Genomic DNA, 18,524 nt, shown 5'->3' with positions numbered 1-18,524 from the left:
CTAGGTTCAAGTGATCCTCCCACCTTAGCCTCCCGAGTAGCTGAGACCACAGGCATGTGCCACCACGCCTAACTAATTTTTTAAAATATTTTGTAGAGATGGAGTCTTGCTTTGTTACCCAGACTGGTCTCAAACTGCTGGACTCAAGCCACCCACACCCCTCAGCCTCCCAAAGTGCTGGGATTATAGGCCTGAACTACCACGCCTGGCTGGAAGTTCCCCTTTGTGAAGATTCGCCTTCCAACTTGGTTTCCTGACTTGCTTACCTTAGAAAGGCCTGATAGTCTTGCCTGGTGCTATTATTTGACCTCTGACCATGCATCTCATTCACCTGAGGGTGCAGAGATGGGATAGAGCCCTGGGCTTGAAATAAGAATACCTGGTATCAGGTATTCTTCACTCTGTCTTACCAGCTGTGCCACCATGGGAAGGTCACCCAGCCTCTCTGAGCCCCCATTTCTGCCCTAACTTGGGCCTACCCTGGAGAGTCCATCAGAGTGTAACAGAGGAGGCTGGCAACGAAGCAGAGTACTGGGGACGATGGGAGTGCTCACAGAGCTGAGGGCAGTGCCTAGCAGAAATGTGGCTGGGTTGAGCCACATAGTAACAATATCAGCAGTCATTAACTGGAAGGTGCCAGATGCTCATCTTATATGCCATCTCCTTCAGTCCTCACGAGCATGAGGTCAGTATTGTATCCATTTCGCAGATGAGGAAGCTGAAGCTCAGAAAGGCAGAGTCACATGCCCGGAAAGCAACATGGCCCGGATTCAAGCCCAGGTATGGCTGGATCTGAAACTTGCGCTTCAAACCTCCCTGCCTCCTTGGGCTCCCAGATTATCTCTGAATCTGTCTATTCAAAGATAGACTTGCCCACATAGAGTCCTGCCCACCGCTGACCCTTCTTAAGGCCCACTTGGCTCCTCCCTCTAAGATACAGGCAGTATCTATCCCACAGAGGCCAGTTCTGATCAAAACATGAGCACATTGCAAACAGATCTCAGACCAGTAAGGGGTGCACTTTACACTGTGCTGTGCAATCTTTGCCTTCTGAGTTTCCCCACTGGTTCATTGTGTCACCTAGGCCAAGAGTCATGGCCATCACTGGAGCCAGGACTTCCCTCACTGAACGCACAGTTAAACATTGCTGACCCAGACCTCGAGCTGCCATAAGGGACCCAGATGGATCTCTGCTTTCCATAAGACTCCAGTGTTGTGGGAATAAGCACATGTTATTTCAGATAGAAATAAACCCAGGTGCTCAGAAAGGGACCTCCCTCCTAGCCAGGGAGCTCAGGCAGGGCTCGCTTCCTGGAGGAGGTGACATCCGAGCAGGGTCTTCACAATGAATAAGAAGTTGCCCCTCCTCTGTCAGGGAGGGCATTGCATGCAGAGGACGCCTCATATGCGAAGGTGCAGAGGTGTGATAGAGCGGGAACCTTAGCTAGGCATCTTCCAGAACTCTGACATTGGCAGGGGGCACAGAGCCAGCTGAGTGACTCTGCCCGTTTGGGAGCCCTTGGGAGAAGTGCCAGCCACATCTGTAAGAAGAAATACTCCGTACTGGGAAGTTCATGCTGCAGGGATCCAGAGAAGCCTTTCCGGCTCCTCTCCTGCTCTGCACGCTGTGCTGCAGGGTTGCTGATAGGCACAGGGGCTTGCAGCTCGAGCACTTCTTAGATGCATCAAATCAGGTGGAGGCTGCACCTCCAGATATGCCTTTGTCTCTCCGGAAACTGTCCCAAGTCATGCAGCAAAAACCACTTGATTCCGGTTTACACTGATAGGACTGACCTGTTCCCTTCTTTTTTTTTCCTTTTTGTGAAGTGCAGTGGCACAATCTCAGCTCACTGCAACCTCTGCCTCCCAGGTTCAAACAATTCCCCCACCTCAGCCTCCCGAGTAGATGGGATTATAGGCACAAACCACCACATCCAGCTAATTTTTGTATTTTTAGTAGAGATGGGGTTTTGCCATGTTGGTCAGGCTAGTATTGAACTCCTGACCTCAAGCAATCACACCCGCCTCAGCCTCCCAAAGTGCTGGGATTACAGGCATGAACCACGCACCCGGCCTTGACCTGTCCCCTTCTAAGATCCTGGTCCTTCTACCCCCACCCTCTTGGGAGTTTGACAGCCCCAAATGTGCTTTATAGGACTGTCTGCTCAGAAGCCCCCATGCTCCACCGCAGAGGCCAAAGAAGAGAGTGTTTTCTTCCAGCTTTTCTGAGGACAGGTCTAGGGATGGCAGAATCGAAGAGTTTTCACTCCCTAGGCAGGCCTTGCCTGGCCAGGAAGCCTTGCCTGGCCGGGAAGCCTTCCCAGCAGGATCCCAGCCAACATCTGGCCCAAGCCTCCACCAACCATATTTCTCCTAATACTGCCTTTACTCCATCCTCAGACACACTTTTTCCCCAGACATTATCTTCTGAAATTGGAGTATGCCTCCAACATGTTGTGCATACTTAAATGGAATCGTTTTCCCTTCCCACTGAAAGCTATTACCATATGGAAGGTGTGTCGCTGGGAAAATACAGTAGTTGCCTTTTTCCACACAGTTAGCAATTCTTTATTTCTAAAATAGAAAGAGGCATGATTATCTTGGGCAGTTGCAGCTAAGCTGAGGTCCAGGCCCCGTTGCTGCCACCTGGTATGTAATTTTTCCTTTCCCAGACAGTGGCTCACCAAACCGGTTAACCACTTTTTCTCATTCATTTTTTTCATTCATTCATTCCTTCATGTATTTATTCATTCTTCACACAGCTGTCTAACAGGTGCCTGCCATGTACCAGTGAGGAGGTAGTGGGGCAGAAGAGAGGGCAAACAGACTAGTAGGGAGGTGGAACTGAGAAAATACAAACACGGACTTAGCGGGAGCACTAAGTATGGAGAGAGGTCGACAGGAGGTGGTAGCAGCCTCCGTGCGGCGTGTCCATCAGGACACCAGGCATACTGACAGTTAGACCAGCTCGTGGCGGGGGCAGAATCCTCAAAGACAACAAGCCACAGATGGTGACGAGGTCCAGCCTGCAGCTGCACGTGATGGTCCCAGGCCTCTCTCCACTTCCTGCCCGGGCTCCTCTGGGACTTGGGGCTTTTGTGATGTTGAGGGGGTAAACCCCTCCCAAGTTCGGCCTTGACGGCCGCCGCTAACACAAACCACGTGCAGTGGCAGCTTCCTTGGCGTTTTCTCTGGACCACGTGTCTCGCATTCCCTCTACCGCAAGCTGATGTCTTGAAACTGCTGATGGAGTGTTCTCTCTTTCTTCTTGGAAGCCTGTGATGTGGCAACTTGATGTGACTCCTTCTCCCTTCCTGCTCCCCAAATGACTCATCTTCCTCTTCAGTTCCCAGTCCTCCCCCTGAGCACCACTTCTTTTGTTGTCTGGCAGGGAGCAGGGGTGGTGGGTTTTCTCATTACCAAGGATGACATTGGTTAGACTTTGAGGAGTGTGCCTCCGCTCCTGGTGCTGCACACAGCCTGGGCCTGGTCCCTTGGAGAATCTACTTCAAGGCCTTCAGGTGCCTAGTGTTACAGTTCTCTGCATAGACGCAGTTGGTGGCTGATAAACCTGGGCGCACCAAGACCAGCTCGGCAAGGAAAGCTCACAAGGCTCTCATCTCCTCCCACCTTCTTACCCTGAGTCCTAGTCTTTGCAACTAGCAAACTTACAGATGGCCATCAACGCTGACACAATGATGAAGAAAATGAGAGAACACTGGATGTGGCTTACATAGGAGGATGATTGTCATAGTCCAGCCCTGCACTGTTCGGGATGGTATCCACTTGTCACATGAGGGTATTTAAATGTAAATTCAAGTCAATTAAAGAAAAATTTTACATCAAGCTTCTGAATTGCAGGAGCAGCATTTCTCGTGCCCAGTAGCTACCTGGGGGCACCATGCGTGGGCTCACACCTGTGATCCCAGCACTTTGGGAGGCCAAGGTAGGCGGATTACCTGAGGTCAGGAATTCGAGACCAGCCTGACCAACATGGAGAAACCCCAGTCTATACTAAAAATACAAAATTAGCCGGGCATGGTGGTGCATGCCTTTAATCCCAGCTACTAGAGAGGTTAAGGCAGGAGAATTGCTTGAACCCAGGAGGCAGAAGTTGCGGTGAGCCGAGATCGCACCATCGCACTCCAGCCTGAGAAACAGTGAGCGAAACTCTGTCTCAAAAAAAAAAAGAAATAGCTACCTGGGGGCTGATGGCCCCTGGGTTGGACAGCAAGATGTAGAACACCTCCATCATGGCAGAAAGTTCCAGCAGACACCCCCACTCCAGCCACGGGGCCACCTGGGCAGTCCCGAGAGTTTTTTTGCCAACCTTAAAACACAGCCTCACAATCTAATACTATTCAGCCTTAAAAAAGAAGGAAATTCCTTCTTAAAAAAGAAGGAAATTCGGCCACATGCTACAACATGGATGGAGCTTGAGGATCTTATGCTAAGTGAAATATGCCCGTCCCAAAAGGGCAAATAGTGTGTGATCCACTTATTGGAGGTAGCTAGAGCAATCAGATTCATAGAGACATTCTGCAGAGTTGTGGTTGCCAGGGCCCAGGAGGAGGGAGGTGGGGGGAGTCACAGTGTCATGGCAGGGCCCAGGAGAAGAGAGGTGGGGGGTGTCACAGTGTCATGGCAGGGCCCAGGGGGAGGGAGGTGGGGGGAGTCACAGTGTCATGGCAGGGCCCAGGGGAAGAGAGGTGGGGGGGCGTCACAGTGTCATGGCAGGGCCCAGGGGGAGGGAGGTGGGGGGAGTCACAGTGTCATGGCAGGGCCCAGGGGGAGGGAGGTGAGGGGAGTCACAGTGTCATGGCAGGCCCCAGGGGGAGGGAGGTGGGGGGAGTCACAGTTTCATGGGTACCGTCTCAGTTTTGGATGGTGAAGAGGTTCCGGATGGTGGTGATGTTTGCACAACATTGTGAATATGCTTAATGCCACTGAACTGTACACTTAACTGTGGTAGAAATGGTAAATCTTATGTTTTATGTATTTAACACAATTTAAAAAAAACATGCAGCCTCACAGACCACTAAAAGTTATCCCCAAATAACTTTCAAAATAATATTCAATATGGGCAGAGTGCAAGGAGGGGGAATTTCTTGCTGAGCATCTGGTGTGCTCCAGAGTTTCCACATGGCATTCATTTGCCCAGCCCTGCTGTGGAGCAGGCCATGTCCCTCATCCTGCAGATGGCCAAACAGGCTGGGGGATGAAGTGTCTGACCAAGGACACACAGCTGGCATGAAGAAGCATCAGGATTGAACCCCAGGGCTGTTGGGTCCCCAGCAGTCATGTCTGTGGTTAGACTCTGCAGCATTTAAACCCAGATCTGCCTCCTCCGATAAATACATAATACGAAGGGAAGCCCGTCCACTCCTTGGGCCATGCTGATCTGGGTAAAACCAAGTCAGGACAAAGGGCGAGAGAGCAGCTTCCTAAGACCAGGCAGTACTGACCCCTCAGGACTGAAAACACAGCAGTGCCAGGGACTCATTGGCTGACATGTACACTCAGGCGGGGATCGCAAAGGAACTTGGAGACTGGAAATAGTGTGTTTGGGGGGGCCGGATTCTGGGGCATTTTTTAAAAAAAAAAAAAAGTTCCCCTTAACGATGTTTCATTGTCTTAACAAATAAAATTGAGAAGGGAAAAAGTAGATAGTGTTAGGCAAAAACCTATAAATCTCTAAAATACTCCACAGCTGAGACTGATTAATGGCTCTGCTTTTGAAAAGAAAGCATGCTGTCCACATGTGCACAGAATATTAAACTCACCTCATCTCAGGCTGACATTAGTGTTCAGATGACACTCTGCAGCTGCTTCAAAGAGTGGTCTTAGGCAAAAAGAATGGAATTTAGACAAAGATGCTTGGACTGGCTGGACCACCACTTAGCTGTGTGACTTCAGACAAGTTCACTGCCCTCTCTGCTCCCCAGTTTCCTCATCTCTGACAAGGGGCTTGTAACATTTATTTCACAGGGTTACTGTGAAGGTCACATGAAATTGTATATGAGAGGACGTGTTCACTGTGAACTGTTATAGAAATGTTGGTTGTGATTACTAATTATTATTTAATATTAGTAATATGAATATTATTCCTCAGAGTTACTTAGCAAGCATCTCCTGAAGTTGCCTCCCAAAGCGTCCGCTCAGTTGCATTCATTGGTTCAGTCATTTTTTTTTTAATTAATAAACTTTAGTATTTAGAGAAGTTTTAGGTTCTCAGAAAAAATTGACTGGAAAGTACAGGACATACTCCCTTGTCCTCCCCACTCACAACCTCCCCCTAGCAACACCTGGTTCAGCCAGTTTTTATTGAGCACCTACTATGTGCTGGCATTGAAGAGCTCTTGGATTCACAAAAGAAAGGCTGCCTTTTCCAGCTTGACCCCAGTGTGGCCTCACCCATCTCTGAATGACAGTGGACCAAGCAGTTCCGCCTCACCAGGCAACACTGAGCAGGGAACACTTAGAAACCACAAATAAAACCACGTTTAAAATACTGGCAAGAATGTAGAGAAAAGGGAACACTTATACATAGTTGGTGGGAACATAAACCTGTATAGCCACCATGGGAAACAATGTAGAGGTTCCTCAAAACACTGGAAAGAGACCTACCATGTGATCCAGCAATCCCACCACTGGGCATTTATCCACAGGAAAGGAAATTAATATATCTAAGAGATAATACATCCCATGTTTATTGCGGCTCTAGTCAGAACAGCCAAGGTGTGGAATCAACGTAAGTGCCCATTAGCAGATGAGTGGATAGAAAAAATGTGGCATGGGCCGGGCGCGGTGGCTCACACCTGTAATCCCAGCACTTTGGGAGGCCGAGGTGGGTGGATCACCTGAGGTCAGGAGTTCAAGATTAGCCTGACCAACATGGTGAAACCCCATCTCTACTAAAAATACAAAAATTAGCCAGGCTTGGTGGTGCATGCCTGTAGTCTTACCTACTGAGGAGGCTGAGGCAGGAGAACCGCTTGAACCTAGGAGAAGGAGGTTGCAGTGAGCTGAGATTGAGCCATTGCACACCAGCCTGGGCGACAAGAGTGAAACTCTGTCTCAAAAAAAAAAAAAAGGAAAGAAGAAAATGTGATATGCTTACACAATTGAATACTATTCAGCCATCAAAAGAAGGAAATCTTGTCATTTGCACCAACATAAATGCATCTGGAGGACATTATGTTAAGTGAAATAAGCCAGGAACAGAAGTTCTCACACGTAGAAGCTTAAAAAGTTGATCTCATAAAAGTAAAAAGTAGCACAAAGGATACTAGAGGCTAAGAAGTGGGGAGATAGAGATTCGTAAAAGGATACAAAGTCACAGCTATATAGGGGGAATAAGTTCTAGCCTCTGGGGTTATTTTGTTTTGTTTTTGAGAAGGAGTTTAGCTCTTGTTGCCCAGGCTGGAGTGCAATGGCGTGATCTCGGCTCACTGCAACCTTCACCTCCCGGGTTCAAGTGATTCTCCTGCCTCAACCTCCCTAGCAGCTGTGATTACAGGAACTTGCCACCATGCCCAGTTATTTTTTTGTATTTTTGTAGAGACGGGGTTTCACTGTGTTAGCTGGGTTGGTCTCAAACTCCTGACCTCAGGTGATGCACCAACCTCGGCCTCCCCAAAATGCTGGAATTACAGGCGTTAGCCACCACACCAGGCCAGTTCTACTGTTGTATAGCACTGTGGGATGACTGTAGTTAACAATAGTGTATTATATAGTTTCAAATAGCTAGAAAGAAAACATCGAATATTTCTAACACAAATAAATGATACATGTTGAAGATGATGGATATGCTAAATACGTATGCTGATGTGATCACTACATATTATGTGAATCACAGCATTACTAATGTACCCCATGAATATATACAATTATTATGTGTCAATTAAAAATTAAATTTTAAAAATTAAAAAGAAACTAGAAAGTGAAAACCCAGGTCAGGCGCTGTGTCTCACACCTGTAATCCCAACACTGGAAGGCCAAGGCATGTGGATCACTTGAGGTCAGGAGTTCAAGACCAACCTGGCCAACATGGTGAAACCCCGTCTCTACTAACTATAAAGTTAGCCTCGTGTGGTAGTGTGCACCTATAATCCCAGCTACTTGGGAGGCTGAGGTAGGAGGATTGCTTGAACCTGGGAGGTGGAGGTTGCAGTGAGCCGAGATCGTGATCGTTGCATTCCAGTGTGGGCAACAAAAGGGAAACTCCGTCTCAAAGAAAGAAAAAAGTGATAACCCAAAGCATGCAAAAGGAGGGCAGTAATTAAGATAAGAGATTGACAGCCTAAGCAACATGGCAAAAGCTGTCTCTACAAAGTACAAAAAAAGAAGCCTGGCGTGGTGGCACACGCCTGTAGTCCCAACTACTCTGGATGCTGAGATGGGAGGATCACCCGAGCCTGGGGAGATCAAGACTGCAGTGAGCTGTGTCTGTGCCACTGCACTACAGCCTGGGTGACAGAGCTAACCCTGTCTCAAAAAAGAAGAAATTGAGAACAGAAAACAATAAAGAAAAATAGTGAAACTAAAAGTCAGTTCTTTGAAACGATAAAGATTAATAAACTTCTAGCTAGAGACCAAGGAGAAAAAGAGAAAAGGAAAAAGAAAACCCCCCGTTTAAAAGTTTAAAGACTTCTGGGGCAAGGCCGTGCATCCCAGCAGCTTCAGGATGCCCAGCCAAGCTGAGGCTGACCCACCTGCCCAGGGCATCCTGTAGAACAGCACCAAAGAGGCTGGGAGCTCCAGCCTGGAAAAGCAGCCCTGTCCTTTTTAATTGTCTTCATAGCATTTCAGAGGGGGGTGATTTGATGATAAAGAAGCAAGTGGTCTTCAGTCTCTGGTCCCCCCACTTTGTTGGCTACAGGCCTTGAGTTTCCTGGACAGTCGTGTCTTCCTTAAAGGAATGATCTGAGGATGTAATGAGGAAATGTTTCTAAAGAACCTAGCCCATGTCTAGCAGATGGTGGGTGTTCAATATACGTATCTCTCGCCTCTCCCACTTCAGGTCCTCCCCTCCTCCCCAAATGCCTACACAATAGCTGCACACATTTCTCCTGGACTTTTCAAAGCTTCTTTTATTACATGAGAGGGACAGATCTTGAGTGCCAGAGTGACTTTCCCATGAGCAGGCTTTTCACTTTTCACATTCCAAGCATAACTCCTCGAGGCTGGAGACTGCCTCCCCATCTGCTTTGATTCCTTGACCCGAGTACTAAACAGGGTAGGTTAAGATGGTGCTCACACAAGTAACCTCACTGTACAACAAGAGCATCTTGTCGCCGCTCACTCAGGCCACATGTCCAGCAGAGGTCACTGGGGTCTTTGGACCTCATCCCATGACTGTGGCCAGCAGAGAAGCCAGGCTCTGGAGTGGAGCGTGGTCAGTCCCCAAGGAAGAGGGAAATAGCATACACCAGTCATCATCTTCCACCCTGAAGTGACACAGGTCTCCAGCTCACATGGAACTGGCCACATCCCACTTCAAGGGACTGGAGAAAGTACAAATCTACCATGTACTCAGAAGAAGAACCAGAAATACTTGACAACAGCATTAATGACTTCCGCGGCCCAGTTTTAATCCATAAAATAACGCTGCAAGTTGGTGTCCTTATGTCAGGCTTAAAGATGAGGCCCTAAAACGTTATGTCACTTTCCTAAGACCACATGGGGAGTAAGTAGCAGATCCTTGTGATTTCGTATGCCAAATCAGGTATTTCACATTAAGTCCTTGAAGCGTCAGAGATACATTTTGTTTTGGGGACTCTGCCCTCTTGCTCCTCTTCCCCCACAGCAGCCTACACCTGCCTCTCTTTACACCACCTTGTAACGATCAGTTTCTTCTCAGTCCTCTCTCTAGACTATGAATCTTTTCCTTGCTGTACCCTGCACCTCTAGCACAGAGCCAGGCCCAAAGCTATCTGTTGAGCCAACCTGGGGAATTCTCCCTGGGTCAGGGGAATACAGTGCTCTCATAAGCATAAACCTGACCACACTGATTGAATGTTAGTGATTTATTCCTTACCTCAACCCAGTAATTCTTAAAAAACAAGATGACCTGCTGTCTATGAAATCCTGGTGGCCCTGAGAATATTGTTCAAGTTTCAGATCCTGTGGATGGAGAACCCCAGGAAAGACAGGAATGGTCTAACTCTGAACCTTCACAAATCTGGCAGCTGTCGATATAAACATTGTTTTTATGGAGTTTCTAGATCCAATTGAAATTGCCTTTCCCATTAGTTTGGGTTTCTGGAAAGCTGAATGAAGTGAACTTTTTGTATGTCACATCACATATTTCACATCTTTCCTTTAAAAGGTCCGAGATGTTGTTTATTGTCTTGTGAAAGGTTTCTGTTTCTGGTGTTCTCTCCCCTGTTTAGATGCAGATGTTGGACAAATTTCCCATGGAAGGAGGACAGAAGGACCCTAAGCAGCGGATCATTCCCTTTCTGCCAGGTAGGTGAGATGGGTGCTCTCAGTCTGGGACACTGAGGACTCCCAGACCCTTGGGACACTTTATCAGCTTTTCTTCCTTTATCAGGGGACACCATCCCACTGACCAGAATCTCTGCTATTTGTAGAAATTAACCCATTTATGCCAGAGGTTGCAAATTTTTTAAATTTTTGCATGAGTGAAAAATCAGACCTTAGTGGTGACCTTGAGCAGTAGAATATAAATAACTCCCACATACTTAGCGTTCCAATAATGGAACGCTAAGCATCAGTAGGCTAATGACTAAGTACTTGGGTTATGGCATTAGATGCTGTACCATTTACTAGCTGATGAACGACCGTGGGAAGACCCTTTACCTCTGGGATCCTCAGTTGCTCCTGTCTCTAAAATGGGAATAATTCAAGCTCAGTAAGTTTTTTTGTTTGTTTGGTTTTTGTTTTTTTTAAGACGGGGTTTCACCATGTTGGTCAGGCTGGTGTTGAACTCTCGACCTCAGGTGATCCGCCCGCCTTGGTCTCCAAAGTGCCTGGATTACAGGCGTGAGCCACCACGTCCGGCCTCAGTAAGTTTTTGTAGTGAGTGCTTTCTGTTTCTATAGCTATGGTATTTGTTTTCTATTCTTGCATAACAAATTACCACCAATTTAACAGCTTAAAACACCCATGTATGACCTCACAGATCTGTGAGCCAAAAGTGCAGGCAGAGTTTTTAGCCCAACTGGGTTCTGCTCAAGGTCTCATGAGGCTAAAGGCAAGATGTCAGCCGAGCAAGCTCTTATCTGGAGGACTTAGAGAAAAGTCTGCTTCCAGCCTCCACATAGATTGTTGGCAGAGCTCACTTCTTCATGGCTACAGGACCAAGATCTGTTCCTTGCTGGCTGTCACCCTCTCAGCTTCTAAAAGGCTCCCACATCGCTCATCACAGGAGCCCTCTCCATCTCACAGCCAACAGTGGGGCAGCAAATCTGACTTGGGTTCGGATCCCTCTGACTTCGCCTTCTGCCACCAGTCAGGGAAAGCTGCCTGCTTTTAAGGACTCTTAACGATTATTACCTGACTAATCCAGGATAATCTCCCCCTTTTAAGGTCTAAGGCATATAATAGCTCGTCACATACACAAGCTTTGGGGATTAGGGCGGCACATCCTTGGGGGATATTTTAGAAAGTTTATGAACCACACCAGCTGCTGTGCTGTGTTTAATGCAATTATGTGTAGTCTCTGTTCCCAAGGCAGTCAGTCTCCATCCCCCCAAATTTCTTACCAAAGAATGGTGTCATGGCTTTAGCTCAAAGAGAGGGGTTACCCTGGCCGGGCACAGTGGCTCACACTTGTAATCCCAGCACTTTGGGAGGCCGAAGTGGGTAGATCACGAAGTCAGGAGTTCGAGACCAGCCTGGCCAACATTGTGAACCCTCATCGCTACTAAAAATATAAAAATTAGCTGGGCGTGGTGGCGGGAGCCTGTAATCCGAGCTACTCAGGAGGTTGAGGCAGGAGAATTGTTTAAGCCTGGGAGGCAGAGGTTGCAGTGAGCCAAGATCTCACCATTGCACTCCAGCGTGGGCCACAGGGTGAGACTTTGTCTCAAAAAAAGAGAGGGGTTACCCAAACCAACATTACTGCTTCAAGTATAATAATTGCTCCCTATTGCGGGCCAGTCACTGAGTGCTTTACATTCATTACCTCGTTTGGTCCTCAGAGCAGCCCTGCAGAATAGGCATTACTGTGCCCATTTCACAGATGAGTAAATTGAGGCTCAGGGAACCTATAGGCCCTTGCACAGATGGCAAAACTGGGGTTCAGACACAAGTATGGCTGGCTCCAAAATTCATGCCTGGAGTCAGACAGCCTGGATTCCAACCCCAGCATGCCCCCCTCACCAGCTCTGTCACCTTGGGTAGATGACTTCATTTGCAAATTGGAGATTATAATGGTACTAAAATAATGAAGTTGTTATGATGATTATGTAAATGCCTAGCAGGTTGCTAACAGCCATCAAGCACTTTGATGAGTTTTATGTACTGAAAATCAACAATCTGACAATCCCCCCAAGTCACAGATATTTAGAGCTGGGTGGGCCCTTGAGATATTTTTTCAAGGCCAGGCGCACACCTGTAATCCTAGCACTTTGGGAGGCCGAGGCGGGTGGATCACCTGAGGTTAGGGGTTGGAGACAAAGTTGGCCAACATGGCGAAACCCCTTCTCTACTAAAAATACAAAAAATTAGCTGGGCGTGGTGGTGGGCACCTATAATCCCAGCTACTCAGGAGGCTGAGGCTTGAACCTGGGGAGTGGAGGTTATTGTGAGCCGAGATCGCACCACTTCAGCCTGGACGAAAGAGCGAAACTCTGTCTCAGAAATTTTAAAAAGAACATCTTTTTTCAGAGAAGGGAACAGGTCCAGAGCCAGTGGGGGACTCCCTGGGTCACAAGTCCAGTCTCCCAACCCCCTAGTCCAGGACATAGTTCTTCAGGTATTGCCATCATTTAATGGGTTTAGAGACAGGGCACACATGTTTGCCAGGCCTCCTCTGCTGGGAGAATCCTTCACCTAAAAAAGCTAACATTTGTAGTTCCTCCACTGGCAAAGTGTGCAACCGTGCTGGAATTTTCTTTCCTGCTGGAAAAAAACCCAGCTGGCCAGCTGCGACAGCCAAATGTCAGCGCTCCAAAACGTGTGCTTCAGAGTCAAACAGACCAGCCCGTGACCTCAAGGCAAGTGACATCCCCCTGAGCCTCAGTTTCCACATCTGTTAAAAATGGGACAATGACCCCTAGTTCACAAGATCCAGTTCCTGGCACATAGTAGATTCTTGGTAAAGGCAGAAACAGGGTCCTGGGACATGCTTTTGGAATCTCTTGGTTTCCCACCTTAGAGACCTCCTTAAATGACCATTCTGGATATTCAAGGTAAACTGGACTCCAAATGTGGGGTTTTTTAAAAAAAAATCAAGAAAGGAAAGCGGTGATTTCTAACTCTTTACTGGATAAAAAGGCAAAACCAGCTCTGGAAAACAACCCAAGACAGAGAAGAACTTGAGCCGACCCTCTCCCAAGCTCTTAAACGCTTTCATGATTACGTAATCCTTCTCCACCAAAGAACTGATGAAAATACCCTTCCCAGGGACTTGGTCCCTGCTCAAGGCACCCACTTGTGGCTTGGAGAGGTCCCGCTGGGCCCCAGGACCCCGGACCACCCCTTCTGAGCTGCTTCTTAGCTTTTCCTCGAGGCCGAGGGTGAGGCCAAGGCAGGGAAGCACAGAGAAGCGCCCCCTCTTCTAGGGTCAGTTTTCTGCCAAGACTGCCGCGTCAGCAGAACAAAAGCAAGTCTCTTGTTAGCACAAAGACGGGGGAGGGGAGAGCAGCCTGCACAGTTTTCCATCCCAGCAGGAGCTGGGGAAGCCAACTTGGCAGAGGATGCTGCCTGAAAAATGGGAATTACAGTCTGGCCTTCCTCCACGGTGGAAAACAAAAGCCGACCGTTCCCACCAAAGGCTGTGCTCGCCTCTGAACACCCTTTCCACCCCAGGAAGGCAGCCAGCTCCCCCTCCTTCCCGGAGATGCTCTCAGAAACACCTCACGTCAGGCACAGGCTAGGGCTGCTGCCCATGGCACCTCAGCAGGGAGGCCCAGGCCAAGGAAGTGCTGGCTCCTATGCCTACCACTGGCCACACGGTTCTGCCCCACGGCCAGGACCTGAGCCACAATTCGGGCTCTGCCATGGATAAATGACAAATTAGCCCATAGGAGGCAGGTTTAAGAAAACTGGGAGTGCATGAGTCACCTAAAGTCTAAAAAAAATAATAAGGAATTGCCCCTTTGCAAGCACCTACTAAGGGCCACCCCTGTGCTGGGTATCATGGAGATGGCTTCTAAGAGCTAGGGGCTACTGTCCCATTTCACAGATGAGGAGACTGAGGCTCCGGAAAGTAAATGCATTCCCCAAAGCGGCACTGCCTGGGATTGGCCAGGGCCTCACTGACTGCAGAGCCTCTCCAGCAGGCCCCATTGCTGCCACAGGGCATCCTGCCTTCATTACTGGCAGGGCACCAGACAGGCATCCAGAGATTACCATCTCACTGAGGTCACACAGGTACAGGAGTGACAGTTTTGTCCTGTGTCACCCCCCAGGAAATGCTGAGTGCGCCCGAGTCTTCTGTTCCCTCTCAGCTCCTGTAGACCGAGGCTTGCATGGATCCTTACCTTTGGTCTCCTGTCGGTGGCAGCCTCAGGACAAGCCTGTGCCTACTGCCATGGGCCAGCGCTGTCCCGTGAGGTTGGAGATATTTGGAGCCTGCTCACGACCTTTTCAGTAAGATGCCTGTACACCCTCCTCGACCCTTCCCCTGTTTTACAGAGGAAAAATTTACAGAAGGGGACCAAAATATTTTTGATTAGGGACCCCTCTCCCATTTTGAGAAATAAATCCGAGTGCAGGGAGCATTTGCTGGGTAGGATTTCTCTTCATAGGCACACATTCTTTGTTTTTCCTGAAGGCTCGGGACATTCCTGGGGTTCTATATTGCAAGTGGTTCCACCTACGAGGACAATAAAATGGAGATGGGGAGTATTTGATTGTCACAATGACTGGAGGTGGGAGGAGTTGGGAAAGCTACCAGCTTCATCTGGATTTGGACCAAGGATGCTAAACACCCTATAGGGCGGGGCCAGTCCAGGGAAGCATTGCCCCGCCCAAACTCCAGCAGGTCCCCCTCCCCTGCTTTCGGGAAACACCAGCTGTCGGGACCAGGAGGGCAGGCCACAGCCGTCTTGCTCCCCACTAGCCCCAAAGCATGGCACAGAAAGGGCTCACACAGAGGTTGTACCTGTTCAGTGAATAAGATCATTGGCTCCAGGGAAATCCAGTTGCAAAACCCCTCCCACTTCACTGCCTCATTTACTTTTTTTGCTAATGACATGAAAATATGCTGATTCTAAAAGCAATAAGTGTTTACGGCAGGAACTGAGGAGAAAGTGTAAAGAAGAAAACCAGAATTCCCTTCTATTCCTCAAAGACAAGCACTTTGAACTCTGAGAAGCTGATTCATCTAGATTTTGTTTGTTTGTGACAGTTTTGCTCTTGTCTCCCAGGCTGGAGTGCAATGGCACGATCTCGGCTCACCGCAACCTCCACCTCCCAAGTTCAAGCGATTCTCCTGCCTCAGTCTCCTAGTAGCTAGGATTATAGGCATGTGCCACCACGCCCAGCTAATTTTTGTATTTTTAGCAGAGACGGGGTTTCACCACATTGGTCAGGCTGGTGTCAAACCTCTGACCTCAAGTGATCCACCCACCTCGACCTCCCAAAGTGTAGGGATTACAGGCGTGAGCCACCATGCCCAGCCTAGATATTTTTTTAATTGGTGAAAATGAGAGAGAAAAAAAGCCTTTCTCTATCTCTTTTTTTTTTTTTTTTTTTTTTTTTTTTTTAATTTACCATGTCTACCTAGTTTCCAAATAGTGTCCTTTGGCACCAGAGAAAGTTGTCCAATTATTTAAAATGTTGGATTAGCCATATGGTCTTTTTGGGTGCAAATCTCCTTTACCACTTTGCATTGCAAATCTTTAAAAGTCAGTAGGGTTGTTTTTCAGCATCCCTTCCAGTTCTGTCATATTATGAAAATTCTTACTGTACTAACAATTTTTGTTTTGTTTTGTTTTGAAAGGGAGCCTCACTTACTCTGTCACCCAGGCTGGAGTGCTGTGGCGTGATCTCAGATCACGGCAACCTCCACATCCTGGGCTCAAGCGATTCTCCTGCCTCAGCCTCCCGAGTAGCTGGGACTACAGGCATGCATTTCATGCCTGGCTGATTGATTTTTTTTGGTTTTTTTTGGTTTGTTTTTTTTTTTGGTATTTTTAGTAGACACAGAGTTTCGCCATGTTGGCCAGATTGGTCTCAAACTCCTAACCTCAAGTGATCCACCTGCCTTGGCCTCCCAAAGTGCTGGGATTACAGGCATGACCCACCGTGCCCAGCCCTTACTAGCCTTTTCTGTGCCGTCCTATCCCTGCTCACCCAAGCTTGATCTGTGGAGATGGCCGTCTCACCAGAAGCCATCTTAGATCAATAGTAATCTCTCCTCACCTTGCCAGGCTCTTGACCCAAATTTGTCTTTTTAACCAACATCCTAGGACCAGAAAATATAGAGAGTTCTTAGTAGGTCTCCATGCTGTGCTCTCCAGAGCAGCTGTGGTCCTCCCACGCCTTCCCCTTGGCCTACCCACAGATTCCCCCTGGTCACTTTGCATGTGCTTGGTAGAGGTGCTTATCTCCATCCCCCGTGTCTTTGGCCCTTCTTTATGTCTTATTTCTGATTTCCCCCACCTCCGACTATGGTAGATCCAGAATGGTGAGCCAGGTGGTCTTAATCTTTAGTTTGTATACTTCACCTCCATCTCCCAAAGAGAGGATATTCTATCTAGACTCTTGAGAGCCCACTGATTTGCTTTAAACAAACGTCGCCCATGATATGTCAATGTCTTGGACATTTCCAGAGATCTTCAGTGGCATCATGCGTATACCCGTGTTTTCCTGTGACCCACATTCTCTACCCATGTGTCATGCTGGTGGTTCATAGCCCTATGCCCCAGAGTTTGGGGTGTCATAAAGCAGTTAGTGGACTCTCGGTTAATACTGGGTGAAATAGGAGGACTCAAAACCCTTCTCTTACAAACACTAATTGGGGAAGGAACTGGAGGGATTTGTCATCTTTGTAGGTGGAAGCCACATTCATACGTTTATCAAACATTAGTGTCACAAAATGGACTGAGATGCCGTCAGTTCCTATTTGTGCAGCGCATGTGATAGGACTGGTAGAAAGGGAGGGAGGGAGGAAGGGAAGGAGGGAAGAAAGGAAGGAAAGAAGAAGGGAGGGAGGGAGGGAGGGAGAATGTGCTGTAAAATAAATTAAAAAGAAGTGCTTTTTAAAAATTAAATTTTAAATTTAATTAAATAATGTATATTTAATTATATATTATATATAATAAACATTAAATAATTAATTAGATAACTTTAAATAAATTCTTTTAAATTAAAATATAATTTAATAAATTGAAAAGAAGTGCTATAAAAATAAATAATGTGTGCAGTCAGAAAGAGCCAAAAAGTCTTAACCCATATGAGGGGTGGTGGGGTTGCATGGGCTGTGTGCAGGCAGAGGGGAGGGCTCAGAATGGTAGAGCATGGGTGTTTAGGGAACATGAGGAGAAAGCAGAAGGTGAACGAAGAAACGGGAGAAGGAGACTGAACTATTGCTGAGGGCATGTCTGCTTACCCACTGTCCTGCTCACCCAGTCAGAATCCTGGAGTTGGACAGGACCTCACATCCTTGGGTCCAACCTGCTTTCTTCATCGGGTAGGAGCAGATTCCTTCCACAGTTGTTTTCAGCCTCCTTTATCTCACCAAAACGTATTCCATGGGTCCGATTCCCCCAAGTTCTTGAGGTAAAGCTGTGAACGGGGGTTAGGGGACCTGACATGGGCTTATCCAAGCCCCACGAAGTCCAGCAGGGGTACCTTCATCACAGCCAGGAATTTTGGCACCACTCAGACCTGCCTTAGAAACAGCCACGTACACACGCTCTCAGGTTGCTGAGAGCTTGTCCCTGTTCCCTGACGACACTGTCTTTGCTCCCATCTTCTGCAGGTAAGATTCTCTTCAGACGAAGCCACATCCGGGACGTGGCTGTCAAACGCCTGATACCAATTGATGAATACTGTAAGGTAAGGCTGGGAAATGCCCACACAGTCTTCCCTGTAGGTGTATTCTGTTTTCTTTTCTTTTCTTTTTCTGACTACAAGATGCTCATTGATAAAAATTTATGCAGGCCGGGCGCGGTGGCTCAAGCCTGTAATCCCAGCACTTTGGGAGGCCGAGGCGGGTGGATCACGAGGTCAAGAGATCGAGACCATCCTGGTCAACATGGTGAAACCCCGTCTCTACTAAAACTACAAAAAATTAGCTGGGCATGGTGGTGCGTGCCTGTAATCCCAGCTACTCAGGAGGATGAGGCAGGAGAATTGCCTGAACCCAGGAGGCGGAGGTTGCGGTG

General features: G+C 47.9%; 1 protein-coding gene across 2 annotated transcripts in view; it reads left to right on the top strand.

The window, feature by feature from the left end:
• The window catches only part of SH3PXD2B (SH3 and PX domains 2B), a 115,634-nt gene that overhangs the window by 41,265 nt on the left and 55,845 nt on the right, over positions 1 to 18,524 (top strand). For both annotated transcript variants that reach the window (XM_032260354.1, XM_032260353.1), the window contains exons 3-4: positions 10,395 to 10,470; positions 18,119 to 18,195. In XM_032260354.1, the coding sequence (XP_032116245.1) occupies positions 10,395 to 10,470; positions 18,119 to 18,195 (153 nt within the window). The remainder of the gene's footprint in view (positions 1 to 10,394; positions 10,471 to 18,118; positions 18,196 to 18,524) is intronic.

The sequence above is a fragment of the Sapajus apella genome, unplaced genomic scaffold (genome assembly GCF_009761245.1).
Source record: "Sapajus apella isolate SASKATOON/1434 unplaced genomic scaffold, GSC_monkey_1.0 scaffold117, whole genome shotgun sequence".
NCBI classification, from domain to species: Eukaryota; Metazoa; Chordata; class Mammalia; order Primates; family Cebidae; genus Sapajus; species Sapajus apella.
This window is presented reverse-complemented; position numbering and strand designations above follow the sequence as displayed.